The following is a 22,304-nucleotide window of genomic DNA, read 5'->3' as shown; positions in this document are numbered from 1 at the left end:
TCTCATTTCCTCGTAGCGTGGACTGCCGATTAGTCCTGCCACGTATCAATCATAAAACACACCTACCGCTCACCTGCAGCCTCGTCGGCTCGTCCCCGGGAGAGCAGCATGTTTCCCCGTGTCTAAGCGCATGGATCTATCATAATATAGTTCCCTCAGTGTACAGGACAAAATTAAGAAAGAGAAAGACAGTTTGAGACGGAAATCTATGGGAGACGAGAGATGCGATGCGATCCGTCGCGCTAATAAACAAACGCACTTCTAGCCGCGATGCTCTTGTGCAGGTCCGCACGGCGGGAGTGCGCATAAGCACTTCTGCTTGAGTTCTCAAATCGGCAAAAATCGTCCATTACGCCTTTAAGTCATTATTATTTGAAAAAATTTAGAAATACTTCTAAAATGTTATGTGGACACCTTCAACAAATACAAGCAACAAACTTCTGTCATTCTGACATCACGTCAAAGGTCTAAACTCAGGCAATTGACAATTACAGGTTTTGACAAGAAACATTAATTTCTCACTCTCTCATCCTCTGTGGTCATCTCACAGTTTGGGTTGAATGGGATGTGCCGTAGGGCCCCTAGGGCCCGTGGACCATGTGGATTGAGTAAACAAACATGCGCGACAGGTGACATTATTTGGAGAGTTCATAACTTCTAAATATAAACTTACCAAAGGATGTTCACTAGAGGTGAGCAGGGTCTATCAAGCTACTATCGTTTTATCAACGCGTAAAATTTTATGTGAAGCCAGTCTTAAGTCTTTTGGGGGGGAGGGGGTCCAGAGAGAGACGAAAAAAATTAAGTCTTTTCAGCTTCAACCTATTTTGAGATGATCCCTGAGGTCAAATGTTACATAAAGAGGCAGAGCTTATCTGCAGTTTTTGCTTTACAATAAACAAAATGTAAAATGATGATCTACTTATGCTATAATTCAATACTTACTTACTTAATAATCCAATATTAAGTACCTCAAAAGCATCATACAGTATGTATTATTTATCAAACAAACCAGTGAATGAAATAATTATGATATATAGTCCAGCACAATGAATTCTTGATAAAACCACAATCAAAGTTGCACATTTGTCTATTTTCTCTCCACTCCCACGTTTCTTTTACCTGAATTACTATATCTGTAACGGCTTTTGGAAGAGTTTGTCTCCTGCTGTGTAACAGAATGTTACAGAAATAAATTGCTTCTTTCAGCTCTCAAGAGGAATGGATATTTAAAAGTTATCTAAAAGTTCAGGATTATATAGCTTCTTGTACGGAGTGGTTTTCCTAATAACAATAATGTTTATTCATGTTCTCTGTGTTTTAGTTTGAACTGAGAGATATGAGTTGTGAAAATGAGAAGGTCTGATTGTGGATTTCCCATATTAAAAGTATATTATTATAAGTATATTATAAAATATGTTTCCATTAGAAAATTCTTATTTTGACAGGTTTAAAAGTTATTTAAATAACTTGACTGAATTGACTAAAACACTAATAATGTACTAATAATTCACAGCTGTCATTTAGCAGTTTACTAAAATATGATGTTTCAGTTTTATATTTTAGTTTAGTTTTGTTTTTGTTTTTTTCCCCAAATCAGCAGAAACTGTTTTTCTGTAACATCATTCATGAATGCATTGCATCAACAAAACAAACTGCCCAGTCACCATCTCTATTTGTCAAATGAAGTGTGTGGGTATTGTACGGTCTGCGGTCTGCTCTTGTAGCTTTGGCTTTTGTCTGTTTCTCTGTCCTTTGCTGCAGAACAGAACCAACTGAAAACTGTTTTTAAATGAGTCAGGCATGATTTCTGTTTTTAATCGTCACCTGTATAAATAAATACAATTAAAAGAAAAGCCCCCTGAATCCCATCCCCTTGTCTGTCTGGTTGTATCTCAATTTGACCGTGACCTGGTTGGACACTGCAGTAGTTCATTGAACCAGTTCATACACATAAGTACATGCACTTGGAGCAAAGCAGGACTCGTTTCCTGTTCAGCGAGTTTCGTAACAGACACAAATATTTGAACTGTTCACAAGAGTTGAGCTTTTTTTTTTTTTTTTTTTCCAGTCCCAGGAATATGAACACTTGATCTGATGTTCAATATACTTGAATAATCAGGCAAAAATACCAGTGAGAGCCTTATAATCAAACAAAAAGCAGTGCTGAAAAACTGAGTCCAGAGGTTTTAAGACCTTTGCCATAAGATCCATATATGTATAATTCTGTTCTTGGTCTTGGATTTGATCAAAACAATACTCCAATACTTATATATGTTTTTTTCTTCTCTATTATGCATTTTTTGGCTTGTGTGATTTATACTCCAGAGCGATTTATAATCCTGCAAATACGGTACATGGTTGCAATCGTACGAAAATGAAACTTGGTATAAAAAGGTCGTGTCAGGACAAGTAAAAAATTATATCATGACTCCGCCCTAAACCCTACAGAAAGTTCACCATATTGGATCAAAGACGGGAATGAAAAAGTCACACATCATCATCTTTTAACAGCTCCTCCAACAGTTTTAATCGAAAATGAGTTAAACTTGGTCAAAACAGACAGTGTAAATAAACAGATGAACAAGACAAGCTAATATCAGGTAACTCCTCCCAATGGGCAGGGCTTACGCAGCCCAGTGTGGCATAACATGTGAGTTCTCGGACCAGGTCCACAGATTGAGAATGACTTTTGGATGAAAGTCAAAACAATTTAAATTGGTGTCTGGATGACTACACTTGAATCCTTTTCTAAAATGGAGCACTCCTGAATGAATGAGGGATTACACCGACATAGAGGAAATACTTGAACAGATGAATCCTGGTGAATGAATGGAATAGCTGGTGGCACCTGTGGCATGCATCTGAGCATGCTCAGTAGAGTCCTCTCGTTCCACAGCTCCCAGAATACCATGCTCTGTTGCTAAGCACAAGTATCTATCCACACAAACACAAAGATGTCAGAAGTCATGCAGCGAGCACAACAAGAGCATGAAAGGCCAGTTGTGTGCAGCCGTGTGCAGAAATGTGGGTGGTAAAAAACAACAATGCAGCTTTGAACTGTAATGTTACAGATTTGAACTGCGTGAATTACCCATAATAGCTTCTGATCCAAGCCTTGAACTTTATATAAAAGAAACAATAAGTTTCAACAACCTGGAGTCTATAAGGTACTGTGCATTACTGAGTCCCTATGTGTAAGTTCAATGCATTGGAAATGTTAATTTTCTTGCAATTGATGCATATTGTTATATTCATATATTGCACATATTCATGTGCAATTCTGTCGTGATCACATGCAATGGTATTTATGTATTTATTTATTTATTTTTATCTTTATTATTTTTCCCCCTCATCCCTTGTTGGGTAATGGGAGGTTTTGTCTATGGGAGTTTTTGTTTGAAGGAGATCTTCTACTGAAAGTGTTTTTCAAACTTCCTATAAGTGATCTGTTCTTTTCCTCTGTATCTACCTCTGTATCTACCTGCGTTGCATCAATGAAATTTCCCCATGTGGGACAATAAAGGAATATCTTATCTTATCTTATCTTGTCTTATTGGTGATATGAAGTGAATATTGAAGCAATAGATTAGACGTGGGCGATATATGTATATAAATAAATAATACTGTTGTTTTGGAGATATGCCAAATTAGAACATTTAGTGTTAAAAATGACCTTAGGTCCAAACTGGCTTTGTGAACAGCGGCGCCCAGCTACAGCTCACAGTTATGGTCTTTACTTCCCTTTTTCAGAGTCACGCTTAAAGGTATAAAGTAGTTAAAGATGAGACAGTGGACCTAGCGGTGCCACTGGTAAACCACTGCCTGCCACCTTCTTGTCTCTGTCCTTGCTTTGCCTGGAATATTCAACAATATAGCATTAGATATATCTAGTTATGGAGAAAAGAAGGTGACACCACTGGGCAAAATTACAGTTCAGACCTATGGAGAGGTGACTCTGCTCTGCCTATTTTTTATGGTACTTTTCAGCAATAGAACACCGGTAATTAAAATGTAAGTTAGAAGCAGTAAGTTCATTACCATTGCCAGACAAAACTGAGAAACAAGCAGGTGGTAAACCTCCAACGGAAAAAATAAAACGTGCATCTTTAAAGTCTATTTAAAATGCCTATATTTCAAAATGGCAGAGTATCCCACTTACATTCTAGAACTCTGTGTCATAATCACCTAATCATAATCTCAAAACCTGCCCCAGACTCCGTCCCGCTCTCTCCTCAGCGCTGCGCATACACAGCTTGTATTTCCTTTGCTTTGAGGGGGCTGTCCTAATTCTTGGTGACAGGAGCGGAGAGAGCCAAGAGACCATCCCGGCCTTGACACACTAATACACACACACGCGCTTCTATCTCACAATCTGTCTGTCTACACACACCAAAACACACAGGTATTCAGGCTCACATCAGCTGGAGTGGCATTTCACCTTAATCGTCTTTGTCAGCGCTCTCAGTACAGTTTAGTGCAGTGTCCTGTTTCCCGGATCAACACATGTGTGCAGGCCTCGGTCTGAACGTGATGGTCTGATTCTGACAAGCCCCAAACATCTGTTTTACACACAGACAAATGAAGGAACAAGTGAACCGCCCAAGTGACATTTGGGCAAAGGTGTAATACCTCAACCTTTTGCAATATTGCATGTTGCAACAATACTTTGCTTTAGAAAGATGGTACGGATAAAAGCTCGATTACGTCTGTGTCTGTCTGTCTGTCTTTCATATCTTCTCAACTTGATTAAATTACTGTATAATTTAACATTGCATTCTTGTCAGAGCTAGTTCCGGATGGTTCTTACGGGGTGATGCTTGGTTATTTTTTATTTTTTATTTTTATATTATTATTCTATTCCTTATTAAGAATATGAGAGGTTTTGCCTTTAAGAGTTTTGTTTATAAGAGTTTTTCTATTAAGAGTGTTTTTTTAAAGCTTCCTATAAGTTATCTGTTATTTTACTTCTGTACCTACTTGCGTTGCAACACCGAAATTTCCCCATTGTGTGGACAAATAAAGGCTATCTTATCTTATCTTATGTTTGAGAACGCATTATCATAGCCTAGTTTAAAAATAAACATTTAGCATATCCATTTTCCTTTATGTCCAACATTTATCGTGGTAAATACGTGTTTCATTATCTTTTCCCTGAAGACTATTCCTCTCACAATATGGCACGGCAGTTTGGGTCGGATTGAGCCGGGTTCTCTGTTCTGATGTGATAAGTGTGAATGTATTTGTTGTGTAGCAGGCTGCTTGTGTTTGCGGCCGGTTAGTGACGGGGTCTGCACATGTCCGTCTGTATGAACAAGTGACGACTGATGAGATGTGAGAGCAAACCACGGCATGTTTTGAGCCGCGGTGAGTGAGCGCGAGGCTCCCGAACTAAGGCCACGCCACAACACAACAGCAGACTGTGTTTTTCCTGCTGGTATTCATTAATAAACTATAACATAGAACACGATCTTGCATTTTGTTCGTTGTTTTTTTTATGTAAAATGGCATAATAATAGAGATGGGTCTGTGACTTCCTGTTCAACGCTGCGGAGATGATAAGCCCCGCCCCCTAATAGTGACAGAGCAATGGGCGGTGATATGGGTAGAAGAAAACTGAGCATACATGAATTAATCAAAATATAACTCTGAGTAAGTATTTTTAAAAAATATTATATAATGATCAAAAGCTCTTAAAAGTACATATTGAATGACTCCAAATATAAAATTTAAATTTACTTAGGCAACGAAGGCTGGGTAATATTGTCAAAAAAATAATATCTAGATCTTTGTTTTTTACATTATCTTCATAGTGATGTACAGACAATATTTAACAAAGCATATGGAATGTGCTACAGTGAAATGTGCTGTTAGCCTTGCTTCAGGTTTAAGTGCAGCACAAAACATGACTTTATAACCTTGTTTGGGAGATGATACTTAATGTTTCCGTCCCTTTTTTAGTTCATTTTTGATAGATTGGATTAAAGGCGATTTTCTTATTTTGCATATGCCCAAAACAATAGGGCTGGGAATCACAGGGTCCCTCACAAGTCGATGCGATACACGAAACACGGCTCACGATACGATGATATAGCTATTTTGCGATACATGCGATAATCGATATATTGCTCATAATATTCTACGATATATATCACTATTTTTTAGAGAACCCAATACATTTTAACAATATTTTTCTTTGTTAAACTACAACCTGCACAAACTCAAAATAAATACATTAGTTTTATCATCAAAACAGTCAAAATGTTTCTTTTCTTTAAACAAGCAACTAAATTGTAAAGCGGCCAGAGGAAATTATGCCAAAAATGATCATGTCAATATATAATTTTAAATATAATTGTATTGATATTTTGGCACACCCCTAAAAACAACAATTGCGATATTATGCATTGTTCGATATATTGCCACACCTCTATAGGCAATATACCAGTAACAGGTGAGGGTGGTAAACATTGAATTATGGTTAGGCAGTTATCCAAGCTTAAGCACAGACATATGCAAGGACATAGGGCTTTCACATTCACATTATTTATCATGGGCCACTGAGGTATAGATTTGAACAGGTTAACGCCAGAGAGGAACAGCTTAAAGCCACATTTAAACAGGTTAAAGCCACATTTGAACAGCTTAAAGCCAGAGAGGAGCAGGTTAAAGCCACATTTGAACAGGTTAAAGACACATTTGAACAGGTTAAAGACACATTTGAACAGGTTAAAGACACATTTGAACAGGTTAAAGACACATTTGAACAGGTTAAAGACAGAGAAGAACAAACAGACAACATCCATCTGTTGCTTAATACATCACAGAGCAAAAACTGAAAATACATTGCTGCAGTATTAATAACCGGGAACAAACTGCTTCGTTTGTAAATGAGCCAATCTTTCTACCAACTGAACTATTGTCATCCATAACTTGGGCTGGGTTCCTTATTTTTTAGTCCTGAAAGCTACACGAGAGCTGCTTTATGGAACCTGGACAGAACCTTTTCACCATCTATGCTGTGATAATCATTATATTGAACCATAAAATAGAATCGGGTTCGTAGATGAATGGATTTCAGCCATATGATCCTTTGCTGATTTGAAGATTTTGTGAGGACCTTTTCCCATTCACAAGATATAATATTATGATTTGAATTGTGCTGTTGCTTTGACAACTGTCTTTCAAATCAGGAATCCTTCAGCCTGAAACCGAAGAACACATAAAATAATTTTAATTTGAGCAATGCTTTGTTGTGTCAGGAAGAACCTGGTATAGAAACTTGGTATCAAAATCCTTTTTCCCCGATATTACAGCGGCAGCTTAAACATTATCCGTATTTATACCCAAAACGAGTCTATTGCATACAACAACTGAACTCTAACCCTTTGTTTATTACTAGTGCTGTTACATCACATTAATCAATTACACTTTTGAAATATGATCACAATAACATAAAACATTCTACCTTGAAGTATTTCTGCACGTTTTCTTAAGGATTTTTTTTAAGAGGACATACAGTACATTGTCAGAGGCGGGATTTCGTACTCTCGACACTGCGGCTGGCTGCACATGGAGCCTGGCATGTGTGCTGCCGCCACTCAACAGCCGGGCAACACCAATTATTTCACAAATCTAAATCAGTTTGGCTATTTAAAAGCGCCTATGGTGTAAGTTTATTTCTGTGTGGTCACATGTGCAGGACCAAACAACAGATTTAGTGGGATGTAAGGCCCTTCATTGCCGCTTGCGGGTGTCACTGGCTCTTATGATGACGGATACAAGCAGTGCGGTTCTGGCATTTCTCATTGTTCTGTAGTAGTTTGGAGTCATATTTGGCCCATATTATTTGTTTTAGCACAATGCAGCTTGAGATTTCCGCAGCGTCTTTCGTTTTGTTTTGCCGCGCCGCTTTCTGCCACTCCACGCTCATAAACATCCATGCATCCAACGCTCATCCATGTGGGGGAATTTATGATTTTTATGTGTAGATTTATGTGATAACAGCAATGCTTCCTGAACCTTCCTCCTCCGTTCAAGAAAAGCCTCGCTGCGTAATCTAAAAGAGAGCATCGGGTCAAAACAGACTAAACTGTACATGACCAGATCATTACTGTAAAATACATCTTCATTTGTAGATTTTTGGCAAGAAGGCAGCTTGCTTGTCAACTCTTGTATTTACAATTTCGGCTGAGGCTTTAGATCTCAAGCACAAGCCGAATTCATTATGTCTCGTCAACTACAAATTAGAAATAAACTGCATCATTAGTTGCACAAGCTTCAACAGATGCTCACACCGCAGAGCAGACATGAAAATCTCACATCGCTTTGAGCCTTTTATCTGAGTTTCCTGTGTATTTAGTGCATTCGGGAGGGAACAGGGAGACACGACAGGCTTGGAAATGTTGGCCCGGGCCATGGGGTTAGACATCAGACGCACAGACAGATAGAGAAGACGGATAGAGAGAAGAGAGAGCTCAAATCCCTGGTGGTATTCATGCTTGCCCCGGCACAGTGTGACCGGGATGGATATGACTTGATTAGGCCTTCCCCTTCTGCCGTCTCCCCCTCTCCCCTCTCCCCTCGCGCTGTGCTTCTAAATAGGCCTGTGACACTGTGATTTACTGCATGTCGCGTAATCTGACTTGTCAAAAAGTCTCAATCAGTGCGATCCTCCGACAATCTGCCACGTCAATCTGTTGTCGTGTAAAACCGAAATAACACAAAACAAGGCAATTTCCATTCACATATCACACATATTTGCAAATGTCACCGAACCGCGGGCTGGGCGGAGAGGATATAAGATGTTTTGATTTGTCTTATTATTGTTCAGGAATGCAATATGAGTAAAAAATAAAATGCCATTGCTTCGAATGTGGGCTTTCATTTCGGTCCGTCTCCTGCTGAAATGTCACCGGTGTTTTGATGGATGAGAGGGGCCGCACTGGACAGATGGGGTAGGTTATGCCCTCCATGTCATATGTTCTGACACGGGAGAAAGAGTAAGTATTCTCCCTGGAGCAAAAGGAAATGATAACAGAAAATGGGCTGAGATTTGCAGCGTTGCAGGGTTTGTAATGACGTCCATGTTTCCTCGTTCAAGAGCCAGCGGCGTAATTATTATCAGGATGTTTGTCGCCGCAAATCTAGCGGTGTCCTCGACTTAAAGGGCCATGGTGTGTGGATCTAAGATGATATCGATAAAGTTATAATCATATTCTTCAAATCTCTTGAAGTGAAATGACCAGTTTAGCGTTAGAGCAAGTTGAGCTGCAAACGTTTCTCAAACTGATGTTGTGCTATTGCCTCCTACGGCTCTGCAATTAATCAAATACAAAATTGTGATTTCATTTATTACTCTTTTCCATTCAAAATGAAAATACAACAACCTTTTATTCAGCATGTGTGCTCGTCAAATGTCACTGTAAATGGTTCCTTTGTTCTTTGAAGACACGGGAAACAAAATGAACTGATACTAAAACTACAAATAGGTTCCATCCAATACATTTCAACAACACAGATCAGAAACAGACCAAATTCCGGGGAAGAAAAAACATTCCTCCAATTGCATATTTTAGCCTGATATAAAAAGCTCTTTCATTCTGCTTAGGTTCTAAGAGGACAAAACAAGCATGCTGCCCACCTATAACAACCAAAGTGGACTATAACTGGACTTGGACTTGTATGGTACATTTTACACACCATTTTCTTGCAACAGCTATATTTTTATACAATCCCTGGATGTAGCCCTCCATAGAAAGCCCCCCAGAATAATCCCCCTCACATTTCTACATCCTGTCTCTCTGCATAACAGCCCGCTATACAGGAATAAAATTACCTGTCTTTTCACCTGTTATCCACCAGCCTTCTTTGAATTTATCACAACTAGATATCCATCCATTTCTGGGAAAAATGCTTGCATGTCACCACATAAGCATCTTTACACGCTTCCGCCGGTTGCATATTTTAGCAGAGCAGATGTAATGTTGCTGGCTCGCCTCTGACTTCTGCATTTGGACAGCTGAGCTTTCAGAGTTTTAATTTCCCTCCTCCTAGCAGAACCAGTCTTATTGTTAAGTGCTGCTGATGATGTCTGGCATCCCACTATAGTGTAAGTGTGATCATTTAAGCTTAGAGAGCCAGAAGATTTTTGGCTGTGCCGGTATATTATCAACTACGTGAACTCACTTTCCGACAAACTGGATGAACCGGCGCTGCTGATGAGACAAAACAGAGCCCCCCACGCTGCAGACGACCGAAAACTGGCTGAATCACTCTAATTGAAACTTTTGGAGGAAAAATTATGAGGAGAAACTTCTTAACATGGTAAAAACATTTAAAAGTGGGTTTTGCATATGTCTCCTTTAAGAAACTGAAGAAACTCACTTAAGGTTTTATTTTTACAGTACAATGCCACATGATTACTGATCTTGTAGCTGGAAGACTGAGTAAGTTGATTCATTTTTTGATACATTTTTATGAGTTAACATGAGTTCCTCGCATTTTTTGACCAAATGCGAGAAGCAACTTGTGCAGGTCAAGGGACAAAAGTTAAGGACTTTTGGATGGTGTGAACTGAACTGTTTTCCCATATCCATGGAGACCCAGCATAGAGCTAATGTTAGCAATGAACATTCTACACCAAATGCGGCTGAACGTGTCCGAAGTATGATAAGACCTTCACAACACCAAACCGAAAACATGGACTAGCGGGAGAGTCAGAGAAAGAGGTTCAGAAAGAGAGAGTATGTTGTGTCTCCAGAGATCCCCTGGCTCCCCCCGAGACCGTCCTGCCCAGGCTGCATTACCCAGAGGAGGGACAACTTCATTTTATCTGATCAGGAGAATCAGCGGGTAAACGATTTAAACCTTATTGTGTTTTGATCTCTAGGTTCTTTATATTTAGGTTCTGGTAGATGAAATCTAAAAAGCTTGTTCCAGTTAAGTTAGATGAGACAGCAAGGTCATTCCACAGCATATCTTAAGCCGAACGGACTAAACTGCAAATGTCATACTGCTGATACTACTAATGCAAGAGATCAGAGGTTCGCGAGTGCTAAAAGATAACAAGAGAACAGCCCAAAAGAGAGTGCGGTTCATTTGTGTGAGCTGATCGTTTATCACAGCGCATTTGTCATCGCTAGCGTTTCAAATCCTGCCCTCTGAATCTAAAGCCATACCGGACGGCGTTAACTCTGCTCTTTATTCTTTATTGGACGCGACGAACATAAGATTAACATGTGATAATCTGACGCAGGTATCAGCGCTTGTAGCCACTGGCGCCGGTCCGTGGGAGTGCTATAAAACATGCTGCTTGTTCATCACTGCTGCATGTTCCCGCAGCACTGCCACTTTGTTGTCTGTGCGTAGCCCTTTGACCTTTCCGCAGCATCTCGCTCTCTCCCCCGGATCTTTATCAATCCATTTTCTTTGCGCTGGCTAACAGTGTGATGTATAGGCTTAGGAGCAATTACCCTCGCACAGAAGAAGACAAGTGCATTTAGCCACTGTGTTGACTTATGTAGAGGGCCCCCCACAGTTCGGGAATAAGAGGCGCAAGATGGTCGATAGTAATTTCCTTTGAGTGCATAAATCTTTACTGAAAGGACTCGAAAAAGGCATTACCGAGTACACACACAGCCAAAACACAGGGGGAATAGTAGACAATGGTGGCTGTAAGTGGCAGTTTCTTCAAAATAGTTTTGTCTTAGTATTTGAAAGTACCAAAGTGCAGCTGTCGTCCTAAAATCATTGACGCTTCCCGCTGTGTACACTCGTGTAAACAGACAGAGGAAAGTTACCAGTGTCAATCCCTCCCGCTTTGTGCTTTTGGGTCCAGATTGAAGGCAGCACAGCGAGAGCAGTTTGTTTAAAGTGTCAACATGCAGGTTTCTATATGTAAACTCATTGAGGTGTTAGGAAGCATATTTTACGTTAAAAAGTATCTTCATGTGAGCAAAAATATATATAAAATGGTGGTGTTTCATTTTAGAATAATTGTAAAAAGTAGATGTGTTGTGATTGTTCTACCCTTTTAAGTGCTTCTTCCATAGAGCAGGAAAATGACGCCTAAAACGAAATCTGTCAAATCAATCAGTGCAAAGTCGACAGAGGCAAAAAAAGAACAAAGTCATGTGACTTTGGGGATTGATTCTTCTTATCTACTTGAAAAGGCTTATCAGCATAAACACTTACTCCAAATACAGACAGAACCAACTCTGGAAATGTCTAATCCTTACTAGGTTTCAAAAGAAAAAAAAAACATAAGAAGGATGAATTCATCATGGAAATAGCCAGGAGGATAAATAGTGTTTGAAATGTCACGCTCCAAAGCTCAAACACTGTCAGCATGATGGAAAGGGTGTTTATTTGTCCATGCTAATATATTTACTAATGTATCTTTCATGATGAGACACTGCATGGTATAATTTGCTATCCTCTTATGGATAACACCAGGTTAAAATGTATTTGATATTTACAGAGCAAATATCTTATCATAGGTTTAATAATCTGCCAGACTTATTGAATGTATCTATTTGATCAGGGACAATGCACAGAAAATGTCATGTTAACCTGGCAGAAGTGTAGCTCTCGTGAGTTGAGCTTTACACATTATCAATCTGGGATGGCTCTTGCTGAAAGCTATCGAGAAAAGGCAGAACGTTCCGACAAATACTTCAAACTGATTGGGTGAAAGCGGAACAAGCTGAAAAATCTAACTTTTGCTAAACGCAGATGAGAGAAAATTATTTCATCCTGTCCACAAATGCAGAAAAGTGCTTCATTCTTTACTTCATAACCGTCCATAATTCTGCATTTATAGGCCAAAGTATATCCATCATATCCAAGTATATCCAGTATATCCAGTATATCAGCATTGCTATGTTTGTTTAGGTTAATTGGGCACCTTTGGCGAATGCTACTCTGTGATTGGTCCAACCTCTGGTGGCGGGAGCAAGCTTAATTTCATGTTCAATGTTTTAGAGAAAAAGGTTAGTTCATAGTTTTCATCTGTGTTTCCTGAACAGTAAAATTACTTTTTATTTAAATACATTATGTTTAGGAATAAAACTAATGAAGTACTTGTCACATCTTTAGTCTTTATACATAAAGGTGCTGTATCTGATTTGTACGGTCTTAAAAACATGAAACTAGTTGATTTGATGGCCAGAGTGAGTTTTGCCGTCACATTAAAGCTAATAACAACTAGCATGCTAACAACGCACTTCCTGCTTCACAGAGAAAAAAAAACACTCTAGGATTAAATGCAAACAGCGCACAATGGACCCATTTTAACACTAAGAAATGCTTTTACAATATAAGTTATGCAAGTTTATTTTATGTTATTAAATGAAAAAAGCACATTTTATATCATGGCGTCTTTGTCGTGGGAAATTAATACATGTGCTTCTGACTCCTTATAAATACAGAGGGTGAACTTTGCACTGCTGATCATGTTGATTGTAACGATTTGTGGAAAATCAATGTTGTTAAGTCAATGTCACCTTTTTTCTCAGACCTCTTTGACTAAAGTTGTACAGTCAATGTCTTATCGGCACCGTAAGGGAACCACATTGACCATCGAACAGATTCATGGATGCACTTTGTTACTATGTACGGTACATAAACCAAATAGAGAAGTACCAAACATTGTAGGAGGTGGTCTGGGATAATGGGATATTCACAATAATTATTATTTATAATGAAAACAATACATTATACAGGACACAAAGATGCTTTACATTATGGAAGAAGCAACAAGGACAAACACAGGACAAATGAAACAGGTGGAGCTTATAGGCTTTTAGAAAAAGGTCAGTGTTTTTAGCTGTTTTTTGAAAGTGAGTCAGAGTTCCTGATTTGGAGGTGAAGGGAATTCCAGACGGTGGGAGCAGCGATGGCAAAGGCTCGGTCCACCAAGGACTAAGCCTTTGCATATATATTGCCTATGTTATATTGCATTTTCAAGGTAGCTAGTACTGCCTTATACACAAACAAATGTTAACAGAAAAAGTTGAATTTTCCTTACAGCTAATATAACTTGACAAGAGAGCAGAGTCACATACGCTATCTTTTCTATCTGTCCTGCGTCTATTAAAAAGAGTGCGTGTTGCCTAATAAAGGTTGTGATTCAGTCTAACAAGTTCCTGAAAGCTCTCAACTTTATCTGCCACTGAGAAATAATGCATTTTAACACATTAATCAAGACTAAAAACCCTTCTTAAGTGAACTGGGATCTTGCGACTTTCCTTGGCATCCTCTCTCGCTCTCTCTCTCTCACTCGTGATCATTTCTTGGCCCGCCCCAGCCTGACCTGCAGGTAAACAGTACTTTACACTTCATTCATATGTGTAATCGAGAAACAATAAATCACACGCCATTTGTATTCGTTTGATACTTTTACTCTGTGAATTATGAAGCGGTTGAGTTGAAGGAATCACACAGAAAACGCAAGTCCACTATCAATTCAGTCTTATTTGCGACAAATCTGTAGCACAATTAAATGTACATTTCAAAGATAGAGTTAGCATCAAGATACAACAGATGGTTTGTATTTATATCCATGCCTTCAATGAAAAATGCTGTTTTTCTGACCTACATTTGATAGTCATCTCAGGCATCAACGTGTGCACTAAATATTTTGTGAAAAACCAATGCCGATGAGAGCTTTAGATACCACTCTACTGCAATACTTCCCGTTATAAGGAGCATTTCTCAGAAGACTGACTGCCTTCTTAGAAAATGAAAGGTGTTGACCATGGAATACATTACTACAAAGCAAACCAACAACTCAAAGTATGTTTACAATAAGATCTACAATTACTGCTATTGCTGTGAGGAAATATATATTTTTAAGTAATATATAACATAATAATATATATAAGAAAAATGCTATCTTATTTAAAATTAGTTACTGTCCTTTACATCAATGTTAATGGTTCCAAAAGTGGGGGAATTGAAAGGAAACAAACCAACCCTACAGCGGTATTGTACCCTTGAGGGGCATTAAACTCTTTCACGATTCTCTGTGTAGTAGTATGTTAACTGAAACAAGTTTGATTAATTGCAACTAATCGATTATTGAGATAGTTGTCAACAAACTTAGCAATCAAATAATCATTATCTGGATTAGACATAGATTCTAAAGCCATGTGCTGAGAGAGGAGGTTTTTATGATGATTATGATGAGTAGGAATTACATTAAAAATTTAAGGAAATAACCAAAAACCTTTTTTGTCTGTAAACATACTCCTCAAGAATGTCCTCATGTTAGCTTCATCTGGGTCTAGTTTAGTAAAAATCTTATATACACAGGCAATCGGGTAATAAAAAAAATCATCACTAGACCAATCAATTTAAAAAAAAATCATTAGTTGCAGCCCTAGCTGGGAAGGTTAAAAATGGGATATGAATATTTTGTATGTAATTGGGACTGAAATTGAATAAACAGCACTTAAATTGCTCATTCAGTAGATAATACTGTTGAAACACATACAAATGAAGTCTATTGATTGTGCGTGCTTCCCAGAGCAGACAGCGCAGAACCCGTGAGTACTGTTCAGGCTGCACATGCTCTCAGTGTGTGAGTCCACTGCATCATGAAACACCTCTTTTTCATGTCAGTTTAGACGGATTCAAAAGAAAATAGAAGAACTTTGGGCAAAACTGCAGAGTAGAGTCCATGAATTAGCAGAGTGAGCAAATGCACTGCACCCTCACCAGGCACTAGGGGTCCCCAAAAGTTGAATCTCCATTGAAGGGTATATTAGTAAATATCACAAAGAGAGGGATGAGTGTGCAAACAGTTTTTCAGTTTGGTGACAAATAACTTTTTTCAACATATAAATAAGCTTAATTTGACATATTAAGCTTTTTGTAAGGTTATTGGCCTCCTAAAGTGCTTTTTGAGTACCTCTAATTCAGTGTTTCATGTTAGAACTTAAAATAACACCTCTGTTTTAGAAAACCCACAGTATTTCCATCTGCAGAACTCCCCTGCTCAGATTTAGCATTAGAAAGACCTATAGTGGGAATGACGTGAACCATGCTACACGGCATACGTCAGAATTGCTTCCCACACGTCTTATTTCTTTCTATATAGTTGTTGGAGTGTAAAAACAGGTGCGAGGTGGTGAGCTGTCTCCACCGATCGAAGCCTATAATGCAATATTTGGACCGAGGGCCTTTCAGAGTGGTGCCCCTGGGGAATCAGGTGTAGGCGGATAAGCTAAAATGTATCATTCATTTTGTATGACGTCTCAGCATGAGGAATGGCAAAATAGAAAACTCTCCATTTCCTTGAAGAGCTTTTCACGTGTATCTGTGCGTAGCCTGTGTTAACATTAGAAGCATGTGTGCGATGGTACAACAAAGTGGCCTTGCTGGAGGTGTATCGATTTAGTTTGACATTACGCACTGTGCATTGATTATCCCGGCTCGTGTGTCTCTATTCTCACTCGGTCTGAAGTCACCGAATCTGAAGTTAAACTTCCTTTGCCATAGCATCTGACTATTATGTGAATTAGCAGGAGAAGCTTGGCAAAAGGGCGTGTCAATATTGTGGTTGCACTTATGTCACCAGCAATTAAAAACGATTCCCGGACAAGAATATCTGCTCCACAAAGCTCAATTCCACAAAGCAGGCGACACTTTGAATATTTGTTATACTTTGTTATTTCGTCAATAAAAATGATTTAATTAGTGTAAAACATGTTTCAAACTCTTGCAATAACAGAGATCAGTAAAAACAGAAGTACATTTTACACAAAGGGAGATACTGTATTTTGCATACTATAATAAATGGATTTTTGGAAGCTATTTTTTCTATTACTATTTTATTATATTTTCCCACAGTATAGATCCTGATTAAAGTCATGAGTATTATATGTGTCATCTGCTGCTTTAGAGAGTTCATACCTCACTATGAATGTGATTGGTTAAAACCTGCTGTCATTCACTCAGAGCTTGATGGAGGTTGAAGGAGGAGAGGTCGTGTCTGAGTGTGTTAAATCATTGCATTAAACAGAAGAGCGATGAATCACGATATGAATCCACCAAAATAGCATCATGAGAGAACCGATTCCCATATGACACATATAACAGCCGATATCTCCTGAAAGCACAGGACAGACCTCCACCAAAAGCACTGCTCCTCGCATGGTAAAGGTATGTGCTCACATCCGAACTACAGCTTAACCTTTTGTTTAATGTATTGACCTTTATTTAATCAGATGAGAACCCATTGAGATCAAGACCTGTTTTCCGAGGATGCCCTGGGCCAAAGTACACAGACTAAACAAGCCATAGTAGTCATACTATGTCATAGTATAATCGAAGCACTATATAGACAAATATTACCCATTTGGTTCTCTAGACCAGTGGTTTCCAAACCTTTTCTCCAAGTGACCCCTATTTCACTCGTGGATATAATGGCAACTCAATCATCCTTGTTCTACCTGAGAGGCTACTGTCTTATAAGGAAAGAAATATGATGATGTTATAGAACAGTAATGATGACAAAATACTTTATAAAAGCAATTAACAGGCCATCCATTCAATATTCATCCCTTCATTAAAATTCACAAAATCTCATTTGGACTTCTTTCTCTTCTCCTAATTTGGAAATGTTCTAAATCTTAATATAAATTGGTTCCTGAGCCATCGTACTACAGTTGCACTGCAGTTGTTGAAAACATAAATAAATCAGCCAAATTCCGATGTTGCTGTCGAATGTAAACATTGTGCTCTTAAACTGTATTTTGTACTTTACTTCTGCAGCTTTAAATCCACTATTAAGCTATTGTCCACATTTGACAGATTTAAACTGTTGTGGCACAAAGGCCTTCATTCATTGGTCCTTGGAATCGGTGTGTCTTTGGTGGTATTCTCACCACCGCACTCACACTGAAGGAGAACACATTAGAACAGTTGTCTCCATGGAAATGTTGGGCGTTATTGCCCATTATGTCCATTGGAAACAACACAAAACAAATGATATAAGTCTCAAACAGAAGGGGCCAGTCTGTAACCATGGAGAGTGAGGTGGGAAGGGACAGGCATGACTCAGACTAAATTCAACAACATACAATGACTATAAGGCTCATATATAGTTTACAATGAAAGCATTTAAAAAAGTATATGAAAGGTACTAAAACAATGATATAAAGACACACACTCGCCATGATACCATAAAAAAACAGAAGTATTGTCTGTGATAATGTCAGTTTTTACTATGACTTCAAAGTCCAGTCAATGTTTCACTAACAGCACTAAAATGATAATCATTATCAACTTTTCTTTTAAGCAACACAACCTTTATAAATAATACAATGGATGTGATTCCAGTAAAAAATAATAATAATAAATGCACCCAATCGTGGCCTGAATTGTATTTTGTCATGCTAACTCACATTGCATCTCACAGTCGCCCTTCGAGGCAGCCACTGTTGTGATTTCAAGTGTTACAAAAATACATTGAATAGCATTAAAACATATATAAAATACAAAACGAATGCCTTTTCTTGATCGCTTAATAAATACTGAATATGGCCGTGTACGGTAACTTCGAACTATAATGAACAGAAGTGAAACTACATCAGAGAATTGCAGTCATCATCTTGCCTAAAGCAGCAGTGCATGAGAGCATTATGCCAGGTCTCTCACATTACAGTATATGCCAATATCCAATGAATCATACTCTATTATCTGTTATTAGGATCTCTTCTCTGCCAATAAACGCGTTATACAAAATGAGTGACAGCACAGCCGATGTACAGCCTATTTCAATCAACACAGGTGACACATTTATATCGATCTAAAAAAAAAAAAAAAAAGACATCTTCTCCAACACATTAACATCACATTAAAGAGCCGGCACTATAAGAAAAAAAGATCCATGACTATAACCCGTTTACAGCTCACGCATCCCGTTATTTCTCACGGGATAAAGCCGTCCCCAAATGGCAGAGAAAGCCCCCCATTGAAGTGGGTTAAGTACACGCAGGATCTTCCCTTGCTCTGGCCGTCAGCCCTCATCCCGTCAGACCGCGCGCGCACAAGCGGAACGCGCCTGCGAACACGCGCGCCTCCCGTTTCACAGTCATAAACACTCACATTATGCTTTGGTAACAAATAATGCAGCGCGACATCCATCTGCAATTTAACTCCCCGATTTATCCACGCGAACACATCATTGACAATATTATTTTTTGATGTCATTGTCAGAGCAAAAATACCAGAGCAAGGACACAGTGACAGCTCTGACACGAGGCTTTCCCAGCGTTTAAATGTGACATAAATGCAGTAAGAACGCGCGCAATAAGTTTTCTCATCTCGATTGAGTAGAACAATGGCAACAACAATGGATGTAAACAGTATAGCCCGCGTTTAAATAGTGTCTAATAAGCAATTGTGTTATTTCTGGAAGACAAGAGTAGCCTACATTCTTATAAGACATTTTACGCTACAGCGAAACGTGTTGTTTTTCACAATAAAAGCTCGTCAACAACTATGTTTAATATTACAACTCTTTTCTTTTTTTTCTTTTTTTTTTAAACAAGGTGTATAAATAGCTTTAAAAGGTGAAACTGTGACGGTGCTGAAATCCACACGGGAGTAAACAGATAAAAAAGTTTGAACATAGTTTGGGTCCGTCACGTCCAAAGCGCCCGTTCCCAAACACAAACCCGCGGCTCCAAACAGTGACCGTATTCCCGTACCTGCAGGACACCGTGATTTCAACTTTGGTGGCGGGGATCGTGGCGTTGAGCGGGTCGAAGTCGCCGATCGACGCCATGCTCAGAAAACTGTTCATCCTGTCAAAAGTGCGCGTTTCCCCCGCGCGTGCCTCGGCGTACTGGTCCGCGGCGCCCTTCTCGCGCGACGGACGGAGGAGAAGTGGTGCGGCGCTTCCCGTGTGCGGCGCTTCGTGCATATGCGCGCGCGCCTCCTCTCCGCGGCGGGAAGTGGAGCAAAGGTGCAAAGTGATCGCGCGGCAGGCGGAGGGCTGGATGTGATGTCACCGCTCTTTCTCTTATCCCCCCCTCTCTCCATCCATCTCTCTCTCCCTCTCTCGCTCTCCCTTTCGGCGTTATTCCTCATCTTTTCTGTCCTCTTCTTGTGTTTCCTCTCCTTTTCTTTGCACGCCTTTCTCCCATATCCTTCCCTTGCCCGATTCATAACGCGTCAGCTGACTTCTCTCCCGGGCTAAATTTGGCAGATTCACCATTTACCCAAAGGAAATAAGGATAATACGAGCGCGGGGTTATGCATGTGTCTGCACAGACGGCTCACACGCTATTGAAAGTTTAGAATTATTTGTTTTTTTAAGTTAACTTGTTCCCCATTCAAATAAGATAAGATAATCCTTCATTGTCCACAAATGGTGAAATTCTATTGTTGCAACGCAGGTAGATAGAGAGGAAAAGGACAGATAACATATAGGAAGTTTAAAAAACACTCTCAATAGAAGAACTCTTATAAACAGGCGTTATCTGGTGTCAGGCCTAATTTGGTAAATCACCTTGTGTCCTCTTGATCTCCAACTTCATGTTTGGTGATTAATTGCGTACTTTTTTTTCTCTTTCTGGTGTCCTCTGTCCAGAGTTGTACGTGGGGCCGTTTTGCCCTTACCCTTCGGCTGTGATAAATTTGGAAAGAGGATGAGCCCGAAAATCCCTCTACTCAGTGATAACTAGCGTCCATTATTTAGAGGTGGCGTTGGTCATAAAACAAGTGCATTTAGAGGAGCATGTGCAACTTTTAAACTTATCTATGGCATTTTTTGTTTAAATTACAGGTGTTTTATTGCACACACACACACACACACACACACAAAATGGAAAAACAGTGATTCTTACCAGTGGACTCGCGTCTCCTCAGCTCTCCATGGAGACAAGCACATGGCATCCATCAGAAAAATACATAATGCGACTTTAAATCGTTTTGGTACATGCAATTTTTCGAAAGACATAATCTGCTTTAGGCATCGTCTGACCCACCTCCAGCCCTTAGTAACAAGTGTGTCAGCAGTGAACTCCGGGTGTGAGAAAAGGTGGGCTTTGGCACTGGGACCGTGAAAAAAAATACACCAAAGTGACTCATTCTGACCTTAAGCTTTCGGACCCCTGCGGCTGCAACACATTTTCCACAAACAGCAACTTGAGTGGACCACATTATGCTGCTTCAACACACTTTCACAGCCCCAAAATATGATGATTTAGAAAAAAAAGAAGACAAAAAAAATGAAATGTTCAGTGCCCTTGTGTGTACCTCGCTTTTCCCCCCGCGCACTACTGCTCAGCGAGGATACACATCTGAGTTTAATTAAAAAGAAGACTCTAAGCTGCAGGAGAATACGAGCACAGTGAGATGAATGTGAAAGGATAAGGGTCAGTAGTGTTATGAAGATCTCACAATAGGATACAACACAACCAGAGCTCCCGGGATTGGAACAGTGTTAATGTAAAGATTATAGATCAGAATAATGACTCAGGTTTGTGACAGCGCTGAGAGACATAATGGGACATGATGGCAATATTGTTGTACGTTATTAAGGCCACGTGTCGTCACCAGAACCCCACAGCAGTGTCCCAACACTCCCATTTGTGTTTCGCACCTTTCTCGTGGATTTCTGTCTTCAGCGCTGTGATGTTGCTAATTAAAAATCTGTCGCTGAACCGTATCGATTGACATTGATCTGTTGGTTCCGACAGCATTTAGTATTATTATTATTATCAACCAGTATTATTCTTTTTGTCAGATTTCACCTTTTTAATCTATCCATCCATTCATTTTCTTCCGTAGTCGTTTGAGCAGGGAGAACCCGGACATCCCTTTCCACGCTCACCTCTTCTGGGGGGATCCCAAGAAGCTGAGAGTTCCTCCAGTGTGTTCTGGGACATCTCGGAGGAAGAGGCTGGCTCCGCTCGAGGTGTGTGTGGCGTTTGCATCAACTAAACTACATAAACACCAGTCAACGCCGCCTGCAAGGTTCTCTTCCTGACCAAAACCCTGGAGCAACCCTGTAACCCTGGCCGAGAAGGAGAGTCTAAGGACAGAGGACCCTGGGACATCGTCCCTCGCCACCACAGACATTGTCTGACTCCATCGCCACCACAGACATTGTTGATTCATTTCTCCCTGTGGCCCTCAGAGGCAACTGTTGTTGTGATTTTGGGCCTTACAAAAATAAATTGATTTGATGATTTGATTTGATTTGTAATTGGGTTCACAGGTGCTGCAATACGATCACCCGCTACTGAGAAGGTGTCCAGATTGAGGAACCTCCAAGAAAAAGGAAGAAC

General features: G+C 39.6%; 1 protein-coding gene across 1 annotated transcript in view; it reads right to left on the bottom strand.

Annotated features, from left to right (window-relative positions):
• The window catches only part of LOC140368099 (copine-8), a 145,836-nt gene extending 125,887 nt beyond the window's left edge, over positions 1–19,949 (bottom strand). Inside the window, exon 1 of the mRNA XM_072454978.1 lies at positions 19,719–19,949. Within this exon, the coding sequence (XP_072311079.1) occupies positions 19,719–19,933 (215 nt within the window). The 5' untranslated portion in view covers positions 19,934–19,949. The remainder of the gene's footprint in view (positions 1–19,718) is intronic.
• Positions 19,950–22,304: the final 2,355 nt, after the last annotated feature.

The sequence above is a fragment of the Eucyclogobius newberryi genome, unplaced genomic scaffold, assembly GCF_026437365.1.
Source record: "Eucyclogobius newberryi isolate DKJ021-1_F unplaced genomic scaffold, fEucNew1.0.hap1 SCAF_2, whole genome shotgun sequence".
NCBI classification, from domain to species: Eukaryota; Metazoa; Chordata; class Actinopteri; order Gobiiformes; family Gobiidae; genus Eucyclogobius; species Eucyclogobius newberryi.
The sequence above is the reverse complement of the archived record's forward strand: the minus strand, read 5'-3'. Positions and strand labels throughout refer to the sequence as shown.